The sequence below is a fragment of the Candoia aspera genome, chromosome 3 (assembly GCF_035149785.1).
Source record: "Candoia aspera isolate rCanAsp1 chromosome 3, rCanAsp1.hap2, whole genome shotgun sequence".
Lineage (NCBI taxonomy): Eukaryota > Metazoa > Chordata > Lepidosauria > Squamata > Boidae > Candoia > Candoia aspera.
The window spans coordinates 170,086,581-170,108,313 of NC_086155.1; the positions used below are offsets into that span (position 1 = coordinate 170,086,581).

General features: G+C 37.0%; 1 protein-coding gene across 1 annotated transcript in view; it reads left to right on the plus strand.

Moving 5' to 3' along the window:
• The first annotated feature begins 1,118 nt into the window (after positions 1-1,118).
• Positions 1,119-21,733, plus strand: part of RP1 (RP1 axonemal microtubule associated) — a 203,098-nt gene continuing 182,483 nt past the window's right edge. The window contains exons 1-3 of the mRNA XM_063299285.1: positions 1,119-1,763; positions 5,213-5,384; positions 20,081-20,244. Coding sequence (XP_063155355.1) covers positions 1,119-1,763; positions 5,213-5,384; positions 20,081-20,244 — 981 coding nt within the window. The remainder of the gene's footprint in view (positions 1,764-5,212; positions 5,385-20,080; positions 20,245-21,733) is intronic.

Consider the following 21,733-nt stretch of genomic DNA (forward strand, 5'->3'; position numbering starts at 1 on the left):
GATAGCTGCAGGTGAGTTTTGGGGGATACACAGGTACATTAGAAGAACAGAACCTCCCAAGCTTGTCAATGGAGCCAGATTTTTTGCCTCCTTTCTGCTTGCCTTCACTAGATTGCAAAAAGTGATTTGGGTGCACAGGTCATTTCTCCTGGGCAAAGATGGAGTTGTCCCCTTGCATGGTACCATTCAACAGTGAATCCATCTGAATCCAGTGAAATGTTTAACAGCATATTAAGGAAGCCCCAACAGAAATTAAGGAGAGTATGAAGTTTTTAATCAGATGAATCAAAAGTAACTTTGTACAATTTTCATACACAACAAAATTAAATTTGCTTCTGAAATGGACACAACCACATATAATTTTAATAACTATGATAATAAAATCTTGAAAATGCTTTATTAGAATTTAACTAATACAAGCACCATTCTTGCAGGGAACAAGTTGATTCTTCCATATTTTAATCCATGTTTTATTCTCATCGAACAACATCCCAATCCCAGTTAACAGATGGGGGTTAAACTCTGAGTGTGCATGAGTGTATTTAGAGATATATATGTACAACTACTAGGAGTGTGCGTGTGTGTGTAGGTGGGTGTTCATTAAAATTCAGTATAAATAAGCAAGGACATGGTGAGATTTTCTTTCTGGGTTGTGTTCCATTTTCTTTTGCAAAGCTTTGATTTGTTGGATCGGTCAACCTTGAACAACAAAGAAAAAATATTCCTCTAAGTAAAAAGGTCCATAATGTAAAAATAGGAAATGTTGCAGTTATGTTTACTGTTGAAACAAAATCCATCTAATTGCTATTCTGGTGTGACACAGTACCCATTGCTGAGTAAAATGTCTGTTGTACCAAAATGATAAGATACATGAAAACATGTTGGAGAATTCTGCTTATATTTGCAAGTAAAGCTATTAACTAAATCCTACCAGTCTTTGTGGAATTAGGAGATAACAGCATGGACCTATTTAAACCATTAATTTTGGCAAAATTTACTGTTGTTGCTTTTGTTAAAATCTCCTTTGTTGGCTGTACATAAATTAGGAAAATGTTCTTGTTGGGATCTTGAGACAGAACACTGACTTCTTGCCTCTTTATTTCCAGATTGCTTTTAGAATGAGTAAAACATCTTCAACCAACAACTCGGTAATTCAGCCCCACAGTTCAGAGAGTGAACAGTCTTTATCTGTGCGCCCCTCCAATGTCATTGAACCTTTTGTGGCCAAACGGATCTGCTTTTACAAGAGTGGAGACCCTCAGTTTAATGGAATCAAAATGGTTGTTAATAGCCGCTCTTTCAAATCGTTTGATGCCCTGCTTGACAACTTGTCAAAAAGAGTTCCACTGCCTTTTGGAGTAAGGAATATCACTACACCAAGGGGGGTACACAAGATCAATAATCTGGAAGACCTGAAAGATGGGAAGTCATACATTTGTTCCCAGCAAAGAAAAATCAAACCCATTAATTTGGAGGTGGCCAGCAGAAAGCCATTGCCATGGCAGATTAGCAGGCCCATCAGTGCTCGCCGTAGGGCTGTACAGTTAACTAGAGAGAATGAAGGGGGTATGTTCCAACATGGTAGCACCATACAACTCAGCACCCCTAAGAAATTGCTTGTTTTCAGAAATGGCAATGCAAGAACTCGGTGCACAGTTGTCTTGGATAAGAAGAACACACAACATTTTGAGGCCTTTCTGGACCATGTCAGTGAATTAATGCAGTACTCAGTGTTGAAATTATATACTACCGATGGAAGAAAGGTAAGACAACTATAAGACAATCAGAAACATTTGACTTTTTGTGGCATTGGGAGAGGGGCTTTTTGTGAATAATTACAGACATTTACAAATGACTAGAACAGTGTTTCTCAACCTTAGCACCTTTTAGATGTGTGGATGGGGAATTCTGGGAGTTGAAGTCCATCTTAAAGTTACCAAGGTTGAGAAACAGTGGACTAGAACATAGAGCTACTAGATCTAGACTGCAAAAATTGATACAGTCCCTAGATGGCAACAGAGGGATACATAAAACTCTCCGATGCATTTAGTGGTCATCCAGATTTTTTCAGATCAGACCTAATAGCACTACTGAAACACGAGCTGATACAGATTATATCTCTGGTGGAATGTTCTTCAGTAGAGTTAATTTTAGTGTCGGTTGGCAAGTATATAATAAATCAAGGGACTATTGCCTATAATATGGGATGGAGGGAAAAGTAAGGGATTTTCAATAAAAACCAGACAATTCATTATCCTACAAGCTTTATTGCAATCACCCTTCACTAGCATATCTTTGTAAATTTAATTTAATTTATTTAATTTTTATCCCGCGTTTATTATTATTATTTTTATAAATAACTCAAGGCAGCAAACATACTTAATACTCCCTCCTCCTCCTATTTTCCTCACAGCAACAACTCTGTGAGGTGAGTTGGGCTGAGAGAGAGTGACTGGCCCAAAGTCACCCAGCCAGCTTTCCTGCCTAAGGTGGGACTAGAACTCACAGAACAAAAATAAAAAAAGTAAAAATAAAAATAAAAAAGTAAAAATAGTAACTAAATAGGCCTTTAAAAGAGAAACACTTTTACTACCTTCCCTTGTAACTCAAATACAGGAACTGAATTGATTGATAGACCAGCTTTTTTAGTTTTACTTAAACTACTTTTATGTCTATTATTAAATTGTTCACACAGATCAAGAAAAGTAGTTTGCCACCTTTCTGAGTCTTTTACATTTCAGATGGCTGAGTTATGTTGTTCTGTATTCACTAGGCCTCAGTAGATGTTTCACTATTAAAGAAGAACATGGAAAATCTTAGAAGCACAAAGTAAGGGGGTCTTGGTATATGCTATAACTAGCTATAACTAGCTTTCTCTTAATCTGCACCTTCCTGTTCTACGTCAACTCTGTACTCTTGCTAAGAAGCTTTTCCAGGGCATCTACAGGAGCGTCCTCAATCTTACTATTTGAAGTTAGCCACATCATAATCTCTTAAAGGCTATACTATGCTTAGGCTTCTCATGAAGCATAATTCTTTTTTTCCCCTACAAAGACCTGAAGTCATTCCATTTTCCCTGTCCACATCTTTGTTTTGCCCCAGAAAGAAAGCACAAAAGTAAGTCCCTTTACCAATTAGTATCTTTTGGACTCATCTTGTGACCTAGAAAAATAATGATTTTCAGGGCAAATTATTGTTACATGTACTGCTGTGCATTAAAATTGCATATAGTTTACAGAACTCTATGCAATTTTTTTTTAAAAGAAAGCACTAAGGTGTTCTTAAATTGGCAGGGGAAGAGTGAAGCTGTCACCCCTCCTCCCATCACTATTGCATAGAAAATGACAGCTTGCCAAAGCTCTTTTTAAAATTAAAACTATATGGGGATTTCTTTCATGGTTTTTCCTCTAATGCGTATTTAGGCTCACATTATTTGTACATGCTAAACATTGCAGTTTTTTTAAAATTTTGAAAAGTTATATTCTTTTGTTTAGACTCTAATACTAAGGCCAAGGGAAATGGTTGATATGAGAGCTCCAGAGCTGTAACCTTGAATTCCAGCTGCAAGCATTCCCATGTTCTTTAGTGTAGACAGCAACAAACACACACACACACCTTGAAAACACAGAAATTCCTTATCACTTCATAGGACTGAGCAAACTTGTGCTGGCAGAGAAGCTCTAGCCGCTCTAAATGCTTCCCTGCCTGCTGTCCTCCTCCATATTTCTGTTTAACGAAAAAGATGGCTGAAATATTTTAAGTTTTCTTTTCCCAAGATGGTTGTAGTAAAGCTTTGATGAATATTTAATATGCGATATTACTTCTTCAAACAAAGAATGTTACTACTGTTGTGATAGAAGAGATGCATTTTAATTATCATTTAGGGCTGTAAAATCTCTTTTAAATATTAATTATGATTAGAGCTGAAACATTTAATTTAAAAACCTTAATAGTTACATGAACTTCTTTTTCATATTAGGGATAGACAGCATGACACCTACCAGAATTGCTGTATTCACAGAGACCACCTGCTAGACACATTCTTGCTGAAATAAATGTGGGGTTTATTTCTTTTTAAAGTTTTAAAATGAGAATATTTCAGTTATCCAACATATTTTTCTGCAGAATTTTTCTGGTTCTCAGGGAGATTTAAAGGAAGTAGAGATGGGTATCAGCTAGAAAATAGAGCATTGCTTTGAATTACTTATTTCCCCCTCCCAGTAAAAGGAAAGAAGTGACAAATCAGCCTGAGGACAGGAAAACTTAGAAGTAGAGGCAGTGCTGTGATGGAATTCTGGAATTTTGTGAGCTGGCTGAGAGCAGACTGTGCCTAGTGTGCCAATCAGCTGTTCTGTGGCTAGTGGTGCCATGGCAGCAATGGAGCCAGCAGAGCTCATTCTTAAACATTTACCAGCACACCACTGAGCAGAGGTGACCAAGGAGGAGCTGGGACATGGGGATCCAGTGGAAGAATAAGCAGTACAACCAAAAAAAGCAAGAAGACAAGGGTTGTGGTGATGCAGTTTGAGAGTGTCCAAAAGTCCAAGAGAAGGAAGCACAGAGAATGTGGCCAAGATTGGAGGGGGTTCTCTTTCTCTTGGTGTGTGTGCATGTCAGCCCTTCCAGGCAAATCAGACAGGAAACACGACTAGATGAACTTATTCTATTTTATTGTAAAGCTACATTAACAGAATCTTGCAAGTCTGAAAGTCCAAATCTCCCGCCCTCCCTATTTATCACTTGAGTGGTCAGGGTGGGTCTTTCCTAAGTTTCTTCTGTAGACCGTTTTACCCTCTGATGGACATCCTTTCCTTTTATCTGATCGTTTCCTAGGCAGCATCTCTTCCCTCTGTTTTCCAAGGTCACTTTCAATCACAGTGCAACACTATGAGCTAAATGAGGCATATATTCAATATGCTAAGCTAGGTTAGTGTTAACATTATTTTCCCCACCACCATCACTGGGTAAGTTGTTCAAGCCTAGCCAATTGTTAATTTACAGTTCAGGGTATTGTGCCAGCCCAAAATATGGGATAATTTAGTAACTGGGTTAAATGTGGGTTTATATAAGTAGAGCATGTCTGGGTTATACAAGTACAGCCAGTGTGTTTTGGGGATATTTTCTGATAGTTATGTGTGAGTGAATGAGAAAGAAAGGTTGGCAGCCATGCCCCAGAAAGGGTTGATTTATTTATCAGCTGCTTCTTTTCCAGGTCTCCAACCTTCAGGCTCTGCTATTGTGTTCTGGAGCTATTGTGGCTGCAGGGAGAGAACCCTTTAAGGCAGGGAATTATGATCCTCATAGGTATTCCTTGCCTGGAAGACTGCCTGGGGTCTCCAGCCGTGTATACCCCCGAGCAAACCTCAAGTCTGAGAGCAGAAAAAGTAAGCTCCTTAAATTATCCACACTTTTCCTCACTCTTTTTTGTTATTTGAAAGGTCAGTCTTAGCATTAGGTAGAACAAATTGGCCAGCTCGGGAAACTAACTTTGGGTATCATTAAAAGGACAACAAATGGTTAGTTATTTAATATGCTGTTGCTGCTGCTGCTGCTGCTGATAATGATTATTATTCAGCCTGGGCATTGGGGAGACAGAGAAAGATGGGCAATGGTGTTATTTTCTGCTTTAGGTGCCAAAATAATTTAACTTGTTTTGACTCTCAGCTTTGAAATTGACAGAATGTAAAATGTCTTTTGTTCACTTCAGAAAACAGGATATCTTTGTTCAGCCTTTATATTCTAAAAAAAATAAATGGCAAAACACAAAGACCAGACTGTACCTCACCAGCAGTCATGTGTCAATCACTTTGTTTCATCCTAATCCACTTTGCAGGATTGCTATAGGGGGGAACTGTGTATGCTACCTTATGCTTCTTTGAAATAGAGCAGGTGAAAAAAAGTGGTTAAATGAACAAGCAAATTAATAAATAGGGGAAATAAATACATGAACATTCTATAGCTGAGCAGTCTAACTATAGCCTAAATTGAATTTAAGCATTCTAGATGAAAACCTCAAAAGACCATTACGTCTGTCTCAATGTTTGGAGATTTCACTTGGTGTCCAGAAGCTTCCATAGGCACAAAATGTGACATCTGGGCTGTTAAATGTTACCTTAAACCAACACTAAGTGGACAGCAATAAAGTCATTGGTGGCACTCTAATCTGCTGTCTGCAGTTCCCCATAGCATCAGGCAGAGTGGCAGTAGCTTTGTCACCATTGTCAGCTTTCAGCCACCTTCCCTGTCCTTAAAAACAGAATTCAGAGGGTTATGGAAGCAAGGATACCAAGTGGAACTGTACCAGGTAAACATAACATCATTATTACTACATCATCATCATCATCGTCATCATCATCATCATCATCATCATCTTGGTTCTTTCAACACAGTCTTGACTCCTAGTGACTGCCAGACAAGTCTCTGCAGGTTTTTTGGCAAGTTTTTTTCAGAAGTGTTTTGCCATTGCCTCCTTCCTAGGGCTAATAGAGAGTAACTGGCCCAAGGTCTCCCAGCTGGCTTTGTGCCTAAAGTGGGACTAGAACTCACAGTCTCCCAGTTTCTAGCCTGAAGCCTTAACCACTGCATCAAATTGGCTCCCTAATTTGATTTTAGCTGCATGTTTCATTGTAAATAATTCCACACTAATGGCATTAAGTAGTATGTGCAGTACTTTAGATTCCAAAAAGGTGCTTTGGAGAACTTGGGGGTTCAAACAAAGCATCTGTCCAACTCTTTAAGGCAGCTAGATGACCCTGAGAAGAGACACAGATGTGGTGGATTCCGGCACTGCTGCCAGTTCCCAGGGAGAGAACGCATTCCGAATAGATAGGAGGCTTTGCAGCCTGGACACTGTTGCTGGGAAGGTTAAGAAGTTCAGGGTAGCTCCGTCCTAGAGGCCTTCTAGGTTATTTCCCCTTGGGTTAGCTGAGTAACTTTAGTCTGGCAAGATTCTGTCTATATGGTGAGAACAATAAAGAACTAGAGTTGATCGGCTCAGCATGGTTCTTGGCCTAGTTCCTGACATCGGCTGCTTTAAAGACCAATGGGCAAGCTCCATGTTTATGCTCCCACACTTTCTGAATAAGGTTTTTTTAAATAAAATCTGAAAAATGCACAGCCCTATTAATAAGATCTTTAAATCAATATTTGCAATACGAGATATATGTTAGCATTATGAGACAAACAAGGTAAGAGACCCAGTTTGGTGTAGTGGTGAAAGTGCTGGCCTAGAAACCAGGAGACTGAGAGTTCTAGTACTGCCTTAGGCATGAAAGCCGACTGGGTGACCTTGGGCCAGTCACTCTCTCTCAGCCCAACTCACCTCACAGGGTTGCTGTTGTGGGGAAAATAGGAGGAAGGAGTATTCGGTATGTTCACCGCCTTGAGTTATTTATTAAAAGAATAAAGGCGGGACAATCAATCAATCAATCAATCAATGGTAATTTTCTTGTTTTTCATTTTTCTTTTCATTTTTATATTGTATTATATGATGTTTTATTATGATTATTGTTTTTAATTTTTAACTGACTGATTTATTGTAAACCGTTCAGAGTCCCTCTGTGGCGGGAGATGGGCTGTAGTATAAATTTGAGAAATAAAAATAAATAAATAAAAATAAATAAATAAATAAAATTTTAGGCACTTCCTCTGATTCTGGTGGGGGAAAAAAAGAGAGAAAAGAATAAATGAATGGAATATAGTGTGTTCATGTAGCACCTGCTGGCAACTCCTTTCTCCACAGCTGCAGTGCAACCCTAGGAAAAGAAGATTTGGCTTTAAGACTTGACCACAAATGCTGAGCGAATGTTCCCGCATGCCTAGAAGCACTTTGATCTGAAACGCTATGCAGGCACATGTATGTGTATGTATGTGTGTGTGCCTGCATAGTTTAAGTGCTCCCAGATTTTGATGAATATTATTTATTTATTTTATTATATCAGTTTATATAGCAGTGCATCTCGCAATTGCTAAACCAATAAAAAGAAATTTCAGTGCTTATTCAGCCCTTTATTAGGAATGCTTTTCTTTTTAAATGATTGTTTTTTCCTAATGTTATCTGCATGTTTTGTACTAACAATGATTGTTTCTGTGCTTTCTTTTGTCTCTTGCTACCTGTCTGCTGCTTTTGTTATGGATGATTATGCTGCATGACTGCCTTCCGCGCTTTTAACCTAACCTTGTCATGTTGGGCGCTTTCAATACATTACTTAAAAGTGAGCGGTGTTCAGATAGATTCAAGCTCCAGATCCCAGATGTTCTCCGGTTCTTCTTATAAGGACTACAGCAATGATGACAACTCATTTTCCTCTTCTATACCTGACAATGACATGGGCTCAGTAAAAAATTGTTTGCATACTGATGAAGATTCCTCTGTGGTGCATTCCACTGATGACATTGAAAAGTCTGTCCATCTTAATCAAGATGGCAGTATGACAGTGGAGATGCGAGTTCGATTCAAGATAAAAAAAGAGGAAACCATAAAATGGACCACTACGGTTAGTCATGCTGGCACTTCAGCAGTCATTGCAGAAGATCAAGTATCAGATTTAAATATTTTGACATACAGAAATTCCACAGAGGAGTTCAGCAACCCTGAAAATGATGTCCCAATGCAGCAAATCAGAACAAAAATGATCAATCAAAACCCTGCAAATCAATTGGAAACTAGCCCTTATGACATCTGGCAGAATCCAGACATGAACACAGAGTTGAGTCAGGAAAGAAATAATGATCTTAAGCCTAATTTCCATAGATCACCTACTCCTGGGCCTAGAAAAGTCAGTCAAAAGAAAGCATTAGTTGAAAGTGTTACAGTGGTATCAGATACAGCTGTCCAAAAAAAGATGGTAGGGCAATTTTCTATCAGCGAAGAAATGGATAATGGCAAAACCAAATCTAAACACTGTATGATCACTCACGCTAGCAGCCAAATATCAAATGTTACTAATCCCCAAAGTAGTGGAATATGCAATAATCATATACTGAATCAATCTCAGACTGACCAACAGGAGAAACAAATGTTGAACAAAGACACAGTTAAAAATTCTTCTGGTCTGCCTGAGGAAGATGGCTTATTACAGAATGTTTTGGAGAAATTAGTTGTAGAGAAAAGGTTATCTAACAGTTTAACAACTGAGGATTATTCTAGTATTGGACAAGAACAATCTTTAGTAAAGAAGAATAATTCCTCTGGACAGTATTTATCTAATAAATGTGATACTATAGGACAAGAACTAAGTTCCTTCAACAACCATTCAGAATGGTCCCAGTCAAAAAGTGAAAAAATGATATGTGACCAATGTCAGGTATGTCATTGTTCTTCATCATTGCCTCCTAAAAGCAATAATACAATTTATAAATATGCTCAAGTTACTCCTACAGTAACAGAATCTGATTGTATTACTGCTACAGTCCTCTCTGATGAAAGCCAAGCTATATCATCTAGTAGCAAAAAGAAAATGAAGAAGAAAAAGAATAAATTTTCTTTAGATATTATGAAACAAAATGTAGGCTCCCCAAAGGACTTGTATGACATTTCCATTGAAGGAACTGCTGAGAAAAAAGTAAATACCTGCACAATTCACAACACAAGAGATACTACAAAGCATCCCCCTACCCAGTTAGCAGTTCATAAAAGAGGGCTTGCATTTCCTATTGGAAACTCTGATGGTGCTAGTAAAAGTGCAAATACCAGAAGTGATTTGTATAGCCAAGTTTCAGTGAAATTACAGCAGAATGAATTAGAAGCTAACATAAAGAAGCATCTAAATAGTCAGTTGTCCCACCAAAAAAGCAAATCTATAAAAGCTGAAGATCTACTATTAATAAAAGATAACACAAAACATGAATTTCAACAGATTAAAGAAGGGACATATAAATCTCTTAATGAAATAGAACAACCACCAGCTTCATTGAAGCCTTTAACTGATATAGAGAATGGTCAGAAAGCAGAAGATAAAAAAGGAAGGAGTATTTCAAATAAGTCAATAAAATCATCATCAAAACACAAAGACCTGAAAAAGAAGAAAAAATCTGAAACTGCTACAGGTAGTAGAGTCAAGGTTTTGGATGAAACAAAAATGTTGGATACTTTGGAGCATGCAGATTTTACAGATGAGATTACAGAACATGCTCTTGAAAACTGCATCCAAAGCTGGTTGCAAAATGTATTTCCAAAGGCTGTAAGGCCCCCAAAGCATTTGGTTCCTTTAAACTCAGTTGACAGAAAAACACATCATCTGACAGTTAAAGCATTCTTAGATAAAGAAAGTAAAGAAACTGGGAGGAATAATATTACTGAAGATCAACCACCCAAGGATACATTGAATAATCTCAGTGAAGTACAAGCTTTGGAAGAATCAGTTAAAGAATTATATGAAACACACACTGATTGTTTAAGAAATGTTGATAGTAGCTTGAAAGATGAAGCCAAATATTTATTACCATCAGATATCCAGGATAAAGCAAAACTATCCATGTGTGATAGCACACATAAAAATAATAAAAAGCTTCAGGAAGAAACTGATCATGCAAGGGGTAATTCTGAAATGAATGCTCAGGTTGATCCCACAGCCATCCTAGGAACTGATGTGCAGAAGGATTGCAAAAGTATTTTGCTACATAAGTTGAAATCCGCAATTTTCAATTTTGAAAAAAACAAAAGTGGATGCCTTAAAAATTTAAATTGTCTTTCAGATATTTTTTCTTCTCCTCTCCTTGGATCTTCTTCCAATCTCCTACTAGTTTGGCTCCTACTAAACCTGAAAGAAAGTTTACCCAATATAAATAAAGATGACATGGTAGGAGCTAGTTGTGAGTGTTCAGAAATCTTTATGCTATTGCAATATTTGAAACAGGTTACAGCTAAAGAAGAAGATGAAGACTTAATGACAGCTGCTTCTAATACCCAGGACTGCAGAGCAAACTGTTTAATATTCTCTGGGATGCAAATAGAAAAACAGGAATTAACATATTGCCAAGAAAATATTTCTCTGATTGCAACTAAAAATATACCAGGCACTGAAGAACAAGGAAAACTAAACAAGAATTTAATCTTGGATGGCAGTGTGAATGCTGAAGAAGTTTTAGATGCAAAAGAGCTAGCAGAAGAGTTACAGAGCAACTGTGAGGAACAGAAAAAATGCAGCAGGCCAGCAGAAAATTCAGATATGAATGAATTGGTTGTGATGCAAAATCTGAACCACATTGAAGCACTGTCAGGAAACGTGGCTTCAGATGAGGAGTTTCTCCAAGAAAATGAGGCTATTCCATTGCAAGAATTAGAAGAAAAAATCCCAGACCCATCACTGAATAATAAAAAACCTGAGATATCTGAAGAATCTAATTCAACCACTTTCAACACTAGTGTTCAGACTGAAGGGCAGATTTTTGATCTAGAAACCTCACAATTAGGTAATAAAGAATTAAATAGCTTAGAAAAGCAAAAATATACAGAATCATTATGTAAAAAGGAAAATTCAGATGAGAATCTTAGTTCAGCTGTTAAGAATATTACAAATGAGAACCACGTAGAAAATTCTATAAAGGACAATCTAGAGGAAGTTTCAGTGGAAACTTCAGATCAGTTGCCAATACCTTCACCACTATCTTTCCTTTATGAATCCAAGCAAATTCCAAGCAATGCTGAAGATACAAAATCCAGAGTGAAATTAATAGTAAAGGAACTTGAGCGTGGATCTAATTCAAATGCTTCTTCAGATTTGAAAAAAATCATTGAAAGTTCAGGCACATCTGATTATCAACCAGAAACTGATGAAAGCGACTGCAGGTCCAGGCCTTCTAGTGACTTGTCTGATGAAAGTACAGATGAAGTAAGATATGAAAAAGGGTACAATAAGGGCTATGTGAAAAGAACTATTGAACGACTTTATGGTAAAGCAGAAGCTGCGTTTAAACCCATTTCCAAGCCTGATTCTACATATTTGGCTCAGATGCTACCCAAAGACACAGAACTTCCCTTACACATAATCAGCGATGAAATCCCTTTGTTTGGTCAAGGTCATAATGCATGGCCAGGTGATAAAGTAGCTTCTTCATTAATATCATATGACATCCATGATTTAAATACAATCAGCAATGAAAATGCTATTTTGCCATCACCCGAATTCAGCCTTAAGGGGAAAGAAACATTTCATAATGAAGATTGTTCAGTGCAAAATGCTAACCATCACAGTGAGTTTAATGCCCAGATTGCTGAAGATGAAGGGATACTGATTGATAAAGGAAAATGGCTTCTTAAAGAAAACCACTTAATAAGAAGATCTCCTCCTGAGAACACTGAAATGTATGGCAATATGGATACGACATCAGCTGATACTTTTTTTGACAATCATAGTAGTGATGCTCCATACTCTCATTTGGATAATATGGAGATGCAGTCATCATTCAAAGAAATATTATCTTCTGACTTGGAAGATATGGCCAAGGCTTGTGGCAATGAAGGCAATCACTTCAATATGCCTCATAACAGTGATTCAGAGCTTTTTCCTGATGTTCCAGGTATAAAATGTAACAACAGCCAAAATAATAGTGTTTTGCCCTTTGAGCCTGTAAGGAAGGAATACAACACTTCTTCAGAACTTTGTACAGAATTAAACAGCTATTCCCCAGCATTTACAGTGGTAGAATTTAAATTTCCCGACAATCGAATACATCCTTTAGATCAGATTTCAGATGATGCACCAGTTCAGACCCAGCCAACTAGGAATGCTACTTCAAACCGGAATAGGCCTGAGGGTCAAGATTCTTTAGATAAACTCCATGCTATTTGTGGACAACATTGCCCCATACTGACCGCCCTCATAAAGCCAGGGAATGAGCAGATCAGAGGATGCGCCTATCAAAAAGCCTCTGATATTGAGAACCAAATCTGGCTACCGTACTTGATAAATACTCCATATTCCATAGGGCAAGACAAATGTATAATTGGACTTGGCAAACCTCATGTTCAGCTGAAGATCAGCTGCATTCATAAGAATTCAAATAATATTTTTGGCCAATGTTATACTGAGAACATCTTAGATATTACAAATTGTAGTTATTTTAAGTCACCGTTATCTCTAAACTCCCTCCATGGTGTCATGAGGGTTACTAAAGGAATGGTAGCAAAGCCAGAGATATACAAGAATCATGAAAGTAGCATGAGGAAAGATGCTCTTGATGGACCCAGTAAGAGCTTATCTAGTTATCAAAGCACAAGAAGTAATGCCAATCTATTAGTTGGGGAAAAAAGGGCTCCTTTATTAGAACATGTTAGAGCAAGTAATAAAAGTGAAGCTTATTACCATCAAAGGAGTTTCATAAAAATGACTCACTGGAAAATAACTGTATATTTGAAAGATAGAAATGCTCAGTCAGTGCAACTTTTATTAATATTTAAACAGAAACCATCATTCACCAAAAAATATTTTTGCCTGCTTGTTTTTCTAAGTATTCTTACCGTTTTTTCTGTAGCAAATGCAAATGCAGACTTTTCATGCAAGAAGTTCAGGTAATATTAGAATAAAGATATGTTATCTGTGTCTAAAACAAATCTATCTGAAGATGAAATTGCAAAGCTGCATAACTTTATGAGCATGAAAGAAAAAGAACTGTGATGTAGAAAATATATCCACATGCTAGTTGACAAAGAGCAAGTGGTAGCTGAACTGATATCTGAATAATGGATTCGCTCAAAAGGAAGAAGATAAAAGTTCATCTTCTCAACTTAACATGGCCAATTCCAGCTTATAACAATCCTGGAAATTCTCTCATCCAGTAATATTTACTGTGATGCACTAGCATACGTTTGTGAAACATAATGTATTTAAATATGTATTGCACGCTCTCAAAATACCCAGAATAAAAAATAAATATTAATTAAATTGTTGACTAAAATTAACCTCCTATAAAATAAAATTAATTGATCCTCCATCTGCAGATACCAACCATTCTTGTTTTACACACAGAAATACACTATTCTACACACACAGTTTCCCTTCCTCCTTCAAGGAAGAAGGCGGAGGATGGGGGGAAGAGGAGGACGATGAAATGAATGGAGATGGGGTGAGCAGAAAGGGTAGCAGCTGCATTTGGAGAGCAAGAAAAGAGAAAGAGGAGCAAAATGAGATAGAAATTAGGTGATGGAAAGAGATAACTGAACAGGGGAGGAATGGGGAGAGAGAAACTTTGTTTAGGTATTGGCAGCTGCCTGAACTGAAAATAATTTTCCCCAAGCACAAATTCAATTATCTGTAGCTAGATTAATTCAGATGAAAAAGCAGTGGTACAAGTATTCCAGCAAGTGAAGTAATTTTCAGTTTAGAACCATTATATATCAGTGAACATGAGGGAGAAGACTTTCTGAGTCTTTTACTCAGAAACTTACAGTGCACCAGAAGGAACATTGGTAACAGGAAGTCTGCAGCTGGTTCTTTACACAACTGATGGAATCTTTATCAGTAAGGAAGCAACTCTTACAGGCATTAACTGAAAAAAGTAAAAATTCACAACTGAACTGCCCTTTCTACACATAAAGCAGATCTTCAGAAGCAGCCATGTCTTCAGGGATTTGCAGTTTGCACACAACCCACTACAGCATAACTTGTACAACCTATGTAAAGGATAATGCTCCCATACATCAAAAACATTTCAGAAACAACCAACAGATTACTACAACTACTCAGCATCACCATAGCACACAAACCAATCAAAGCCCTCCAAAACATCTTAAGTCAACTGAAAGACCCAGTACCCCAAAAAGAAGAAAAAAACAGGAGTCATCTACAACATACAGGCAAGGACTTGAACAGCCACTGTGAGGGCCAGACAGGCAGAGGACTAGCAGAGCGCATCCATGAACACCAACTAGCAGTCAGAAAACATGATGGAAACTCCTTAATCTCACAATACAGAGACAGATTTAACCACAGCTTCACTGGGAAACTGTTAGCATTTTAGTTCAAGTCAAACCCCAAAATGCTGGGGAATTCCTGGAAGCTTGGCACTCAGACAAATCAGCCATCAATAGAGAGAAACCTTTTTATTTTTTTGGTGCCTTTGAGTCAGAGCTGACTCCTGGTGACTGCCTAGACAAGTCCCTGCAGTTTTATTGGCAAGATTTCAGAAGTGGTTTGCCCCTGCCTGCTTCCAAGGGCTGAGAGAGAGTGACTGGCTCAAGGTCACCCTGTTGGCTTCATACCTAAGGCAGAACTAGGATTCACGGTCTCCCAGTTTCTAGCCTGATGCCTTAATCACTATACCAAACTGGCTCTAAACCACATTTGCATACTATTCAAAAGATACAATAAAAAACCAAGGAAGGAAACAAAAAGACTAGAACACATCCCCTCCAGCATCTCATATACAGATAGGCAGGCTTCAGCACAAACAATCATGCAGGAAACAATATTCTAAATCAAGGAGGAAACTACAGCTTATATATATTAACTGCCCATATCCTTTGGCATCTTCCTAAATTGAATGAGATGCAAATTCTTTAGCCTTTTGTTATGAATCTTAAAAATAGCTCATCACCAATATTCTTTACTCCCCAAAATTCCCTTTTAAGCATAGAAATAATCTGAAGGGCACATGGGGGTCAATTCTCATTTGTTTAAATAAAGAACCATCTTTAAATGATCAGGGACATTGGCAAAGCAGGATTTCTGGACTTCTACCCAAGTGTAGGAGAACACCCTTCATGGTTCCCCTCCACCATGGGAAGATCAGATAAATACAGTATGAGAACCATGGAGCTAATGTATATTTACCAACCAGTCCCTGGTTTTAGCCCTCACATAAGCACTTAAAAGCCTGTATAGGGTTTTTGTCTTATAAGAAAAAATGCCATTCCTACTGACTTTTGAAAATTAAACATACAGTATGATTCTCACTAACCATTTCTAAAGTTGGACAGATACCTGCATACATGGAGCTAAATTAAGCTGCTAATGGATATTTGTTTTATTTGCAAATTATGAAAATGTAGAAGTGTTGATTTGTTCTACCTTATAATTACCAATGAAATATTTTGGACATTTGTATATGGAACATTACATTTCTACTAAACAATTTGTACATGTTCTTGAAATACAGTGCTGGAAAAACAATAGACCTGCCGAAACTTTCCTTTTCTCTCAATATCCCCACCCCCGCTCATCTCCAAGATCTGCTCCAAAAGTCCCCTAGTTGTCTGGAACAGGTTTGGAGATGACAAGAAGCTGGATCAAGAAGAAGGAACTGTTTCTACTGGTTGAAGCTACTTCACTAGGTGAATGTCATCATTTATTTGTAAGCTGTCCAGAGTCATTAAGGAGTTGGGTAGCCTCTAAATTTGGATAGATAGATGATAGATACTAGATAGATAGATAGATAGATAGATGATAGATAGATAGATAGATAGATAGATAGATAGATAGATAGATAGATAGATAGCGATAATACTCCATAGTTTTCCTACCCAGTGTGCCCTCTGTTTTATTAATCCTATTTAATGAGTCTGAGCTGAACTAGCAATTACTTCTGGTTCATATTTTCTGATATGTCAATAGCAGCTATTTTTTTGTGTAAATAAAAATGTACGTTCTGTTGAAACAATGTTTATCATTAAGTTTACTTTAGTATCATGCAAAATAAAACTACAAACAATAAACTACCAGCATGGAGTTGTGATATAATTAAATGAAGAAAAATAGAGGATTCCTGATTAACTTGAGTCCTAACTTTTTTTTAAAGCTCTGCTCATGTTTAAGTTTATGTGCAATGCACACAAAAACAGGCACAGCTTTAAAAAACAAAACAAAACTTGAGTCCTAACTTATTAAAGCAGGATTGGCAAAGCAGGGTTTTGCAAGGTGAACAATGTAAACTGAAGGCCAATGCCAGGCTTGGTGACATCATAGGCAGCCAATTTTAGGAAGTTTTCTTTTTTCTTTTTTTAATCATCTGCTTTTGCAAGAATCCTAGATGTAAGTCATTACCATTCTCAGCTTATGGATGGAGAACTGGAACAGGGATAATGAGTTACATCAGTTGAGGCTAAGCATGAAATGGACTTCATGTGTCCAACGCTATATTTACTAAACCAAACTAGGACCCAGTTGAGATTATTAGGGTACAATAGTAAACATGAACCAAAAGTCTGGACTTGTTCTCAGCATTGATTTGGTTTCACCATATAAAAAGTTTGAATTGAGTTGAGATCTGGTGCACCATAGCAGATGCCCCCATAGCAAACACTCCTGTAATATACAGAACAGTTTGACCACTAAAATTCCTCTTGGGGTCATTAGTAGAAATTTCCTTTTACTGTGGCCTTAGAAAAATATCAGAATCTATAATATTAAGATAAATTATTAAACTAGGTACAGTATTATTTCACAGATTCACTGATTTGTCTAGTAAGGGTTTTGCCTATAACAAACCCAACTTACTCAGCTGAGATGCATTGGATATGTTCTGTCCTATTGCTACAATAGTAATACAATTATTTAATTTAATTAATTAATTAATTAATTAATTAAATTAAATTAAATTAAAAAAATACAATACAAAAACTGTCCTATTACTACAAAGGGATTATGATATCACCTTCCCTCCAGGAGTTCAAGGCAATATTCAAAGAACTCCCACAGTTTATCCCCACATCATCAGACTTGGGGTTGGGGTTAGAATTGGCTGAGCTAGTGCTGGTACAGAGTCACTCAGTGAACTTTAATAACTAAGAATGGATTTGAACTTGGGGCATCATGGTCATAACACAGAATCTTAGCAACTACACCACTTGCTGGCTATAATAATTGTATATGCAAAGGGATGTTTTGAAGCCACCTGTAATTCTCTTAGAAGAATGGGAATTGTTGATTAAAAGAGAAAGAGAAAATGATAAGAAAATCTGAAATCCAGAACTCTGGAGAAATTTTGACCTGTTTTAATTTATTTGTTTCTGAGTCTTATGGAGACAATTCTTATATTTCAGACGAACATTAGCAAGGCATGATTACTGTATGATTAGGGCTACCAGATCCAGGCTGCAAAAATCCAGATGCTCACTGGACGTTTACTTTTCTGCATCCTTTTACTGCCATCTAGTGGATGTCCAAATTTTTGCAGGGTATCTTCCATTTCTGCAGCCCAGATCTGATAGCTCTCTGTCTATATCATATTGCCAAGTACAGTTACAAGAACAAATGGGGGAAGTTGCTTGTTTGGAGTGGTGTTTCTGAAAAAAATAAATAAGCAGAAGCAATTATCTTTATTTATTAGGATAGCAACAGTTTAGAATTCTTTAATTCCTTAACAGTTTAGAATTCCTTAATAAAACATGTATGTCAGCTGTACACAGAATTTATATTTTTCAAGATTCTAAGCATATCTACTGTAGAGACAAAGAACTAAGAGGTACCAGTTAAATCTCCCAAGGATCAGACTATTTTTTGTACCTTCAGAGTACCAAGAGAACTACAAACTACTTGGGTTCCCTGGAAGGAACAAAAGATTCCCTTATCATTTATATCATAGTCTGCAATTTTTGAAACTAGTTTCCTTCTTTTCATTCCTTCAATATTGCTATATTTGATTAATAATTGAGCATAATACTGCATTTTAACCAGTGAAGAAAATCCATTAATACAAACAATTCTGTACAGATTTATTGTTGCTATCAATAGTAACATAGCTTATTATCGAGGCACATGTATTGGGACAGAATGAACCAATATAAATGGCTGCCTATCACAAACTTCTCTTCCTTTCATGGATAATTAACAGGAATAGAAGAAGACCATCTATTTTAGAAACAAGGTCCAAAACTAAATACGCCTTCTGATGGATGGCTGCTTCAAATTCCAGTCAGGTTTGTTGTAAAAGGGATTTGTGTAAGGAAAGGTAAAGGTAAAGGTAAAGGTTTCCCTTGACGTAAAGTCCAGTCGAATCCGACTCTAGGGGGCGGTGCTCATCTCCGTTTCTAAGCCTTGGAGCCGGCGTTGTCATAGACACTTCCGGGTCATGTGGCCAGCATGACGACTCGGAACGCCGTTACCTTCCCGCCGAAGCGGTACCTATTGATCTACTCACATTTGCATGTTTTCGAACTGCTAGGTGAGCAGGAGCTGGGATTAACAACGGGAGCTCACCCCGCCGCGCGGTTTCGAACCGCCGACCTTCCGATCGACAGCTCAGCGGTTTAACCCGCAGCGCCACCACGTCCCTTGTGTAAGGAAAACTCTTGTGTAATTGGTCAGATTTCTTCTCCAAGAGAGGGGGGGAGGAGGAGGAGGAGGAGGAAGAAAAGACCTTGCAAACTTTGTTTACGCTTAAGCATATATTTAGATGAAGATGAATGCCTTATTGATACTATATACCTGAATGCTGGGTAGGAAGAATGTAGACTTGGATCTCCACCCTGTTCTGAGTTTATATAGCTTGAAAGATACTCTCACTATATCACCTTCTAAGGATTGCTTGGGGCTCATTTTCAGCAGGGATTGAGAAATGTTTGGGATTGTCTTGTTATATTTGCTTTAGAGACGTACTTAACATTGTTTCTTTTCGTTTCCTGGTTATTGAAAGAGATACTGGATTTGTATGTTTTTTTTAAAAATGGCACTGCTGTTAATTTATGAATTATTTCATTAGTGTAAGTGTTGCCATTATAAGTTAATTTACACACTGTATTGGGGGATTAATATTATTATTGCTATTGTTGTTGTTAATATAATTTGGATGTGGCATCAGCAAAATCCAGGAACTAAATTATTATTTACATTTCTTTTACATACTGTATATTAATTTCACTTTTATTAAATATTGTTATAATTATTTGTTTTTATACAGCTTTTCTTCACCAAAGAGCTCAAAGCAGTATACCAAATAAAAGCAATCTTCAATAAACACAATTGAATAAAACAGCCAATAATAAACAAGCTGCTATAAAGCAAGAAGTGCCTAGATGTGTAATAAAGCCTTAACTGAAAATAAAGTTCTAGACTCTTAGAACTGATTTAGGGAGGAGCTGATCTCACAAGAATGGAGGTATTTCAGGTGGCAACATAGTTTTAAATATATTTTTATGTTTCTGTAGCTGGGAAATGGAAGGTAATAATTTTTACCAGTGACCAGCCATCTTCAGGAACCAGCTCACAAGTTTATATTACGTTATATGGACAACAAGGTAATTCAGGAGCTGTCTTCCTATATGGGGAGGAGAAAAACGTGTTTGAAAGAGGAAGCACAGATACTTTCATTGTAAGTATATAATGTAATAAGAGTTTAGAATAGTACCACACTATTAAAATTTCTCATTGGTTTTACATCAGTGATATATGACTATGTGGGGAAACAATATCATAAACAAAAAAGGTGTCATTTTCTATTTCAGCTGCCACAATTTTGCGGCCAATTCAAGTAATCATATGTAGCAAATTATATTAATTGCAATCATGATGTAGCAGCTTAAATTTGTGGCACAGCTCTCTGAACAATGAGAGCTACTGTGAGTGCAATTCCTGTTACTGCTTCTCCTCTTTGATCATTAGCTTGGGATTTATTCTAGAAGAATGAATTAACAAAATTGATAGGACTCATTCAAATGACTAGTTTTGCTTGCTTTTGTAAGAGCTAATTCTCACATGAGAAATGGGAATTAGCTGTTACAAAAGTGAAAAATGCAGCTTGATATCTGGTCTGTCTGTTACCAAAAGAAGGGAAAGATGGAAACTCTGTCCTGTTCAAAAGAAGATGGGCATCTAGCCCATTACAAAGCTCAGGTTGGGGAAAGAGGAGAAACAATTTTGAACCTTTATTTTACTCTAAATAGGGCTTACATTTCATATACAACAGTAACTGAAATTATTTCATGATTGCCTAATAATTTTTCAGTAATAAGGGTACTTATCTGAACTTAAGTATACTTGAAAATCTATTTTAGATAAGGCTTTTTTCAAACTGAAGGAAGCCTGACAGTTCTGACTTCTAAAACACCAGCAAAAGAGTTCTGTGTATGTCACTGCCCCTTGCTGAATATGAATCAAGTCAAGATATTACAAATATAGCCTATCCATGGGTAGATATTGCCATTTGTTGCTAAGGGCAAGTAGATGAAATGGGGAGGTATAAGGGTTTTTGGAAGAAAGGAGGATCAGAAATGAAATATTGCTGGAATTCCATTGGTCGGATGGATGCTTGCTTTTTGTCTACTCAAATGTATGGGACAGAAAAGATGCAAACTGAAATTCAACCACTGGCAACTCATTACACCTGTAAGGTTATTTCATGCTTTGTCAAAACAATATTATGTATGACTAAACAAAGCTATGTAATTTTGACTTTAATGAATTTACTTCCTGAAAAATATAGATTAAATTGAACAATGATTGCTGTAAAAAAGAAATTAATCAGTAATCTTCAAATGGGTGATGCAATCATTCTGGCCTCTATGATAATCATTTTAAGTCTTCGTAAATTTATTTTAATAAACTGTCAAATGTTATTCTAGTGAACATTCTGTTCCTCATTTGATTGTGGTCTTAGACTTTCTGTTTGAGTGTATTGTATTTCAGTCTTCACCCTGACTGAAGCTTATGATGATTGAGGTCCAAATCATTTTGAGGGCAACACGTTGGGAAGATGGTACAGTATATGTTTATCTAGATTTAAGCTTAGCGTGAAGGAAAATTCAAAATAAATTCATAGTTTCCTTTGAAAATGGCAGAGATTTTTCCTTTGGAATGTCCTA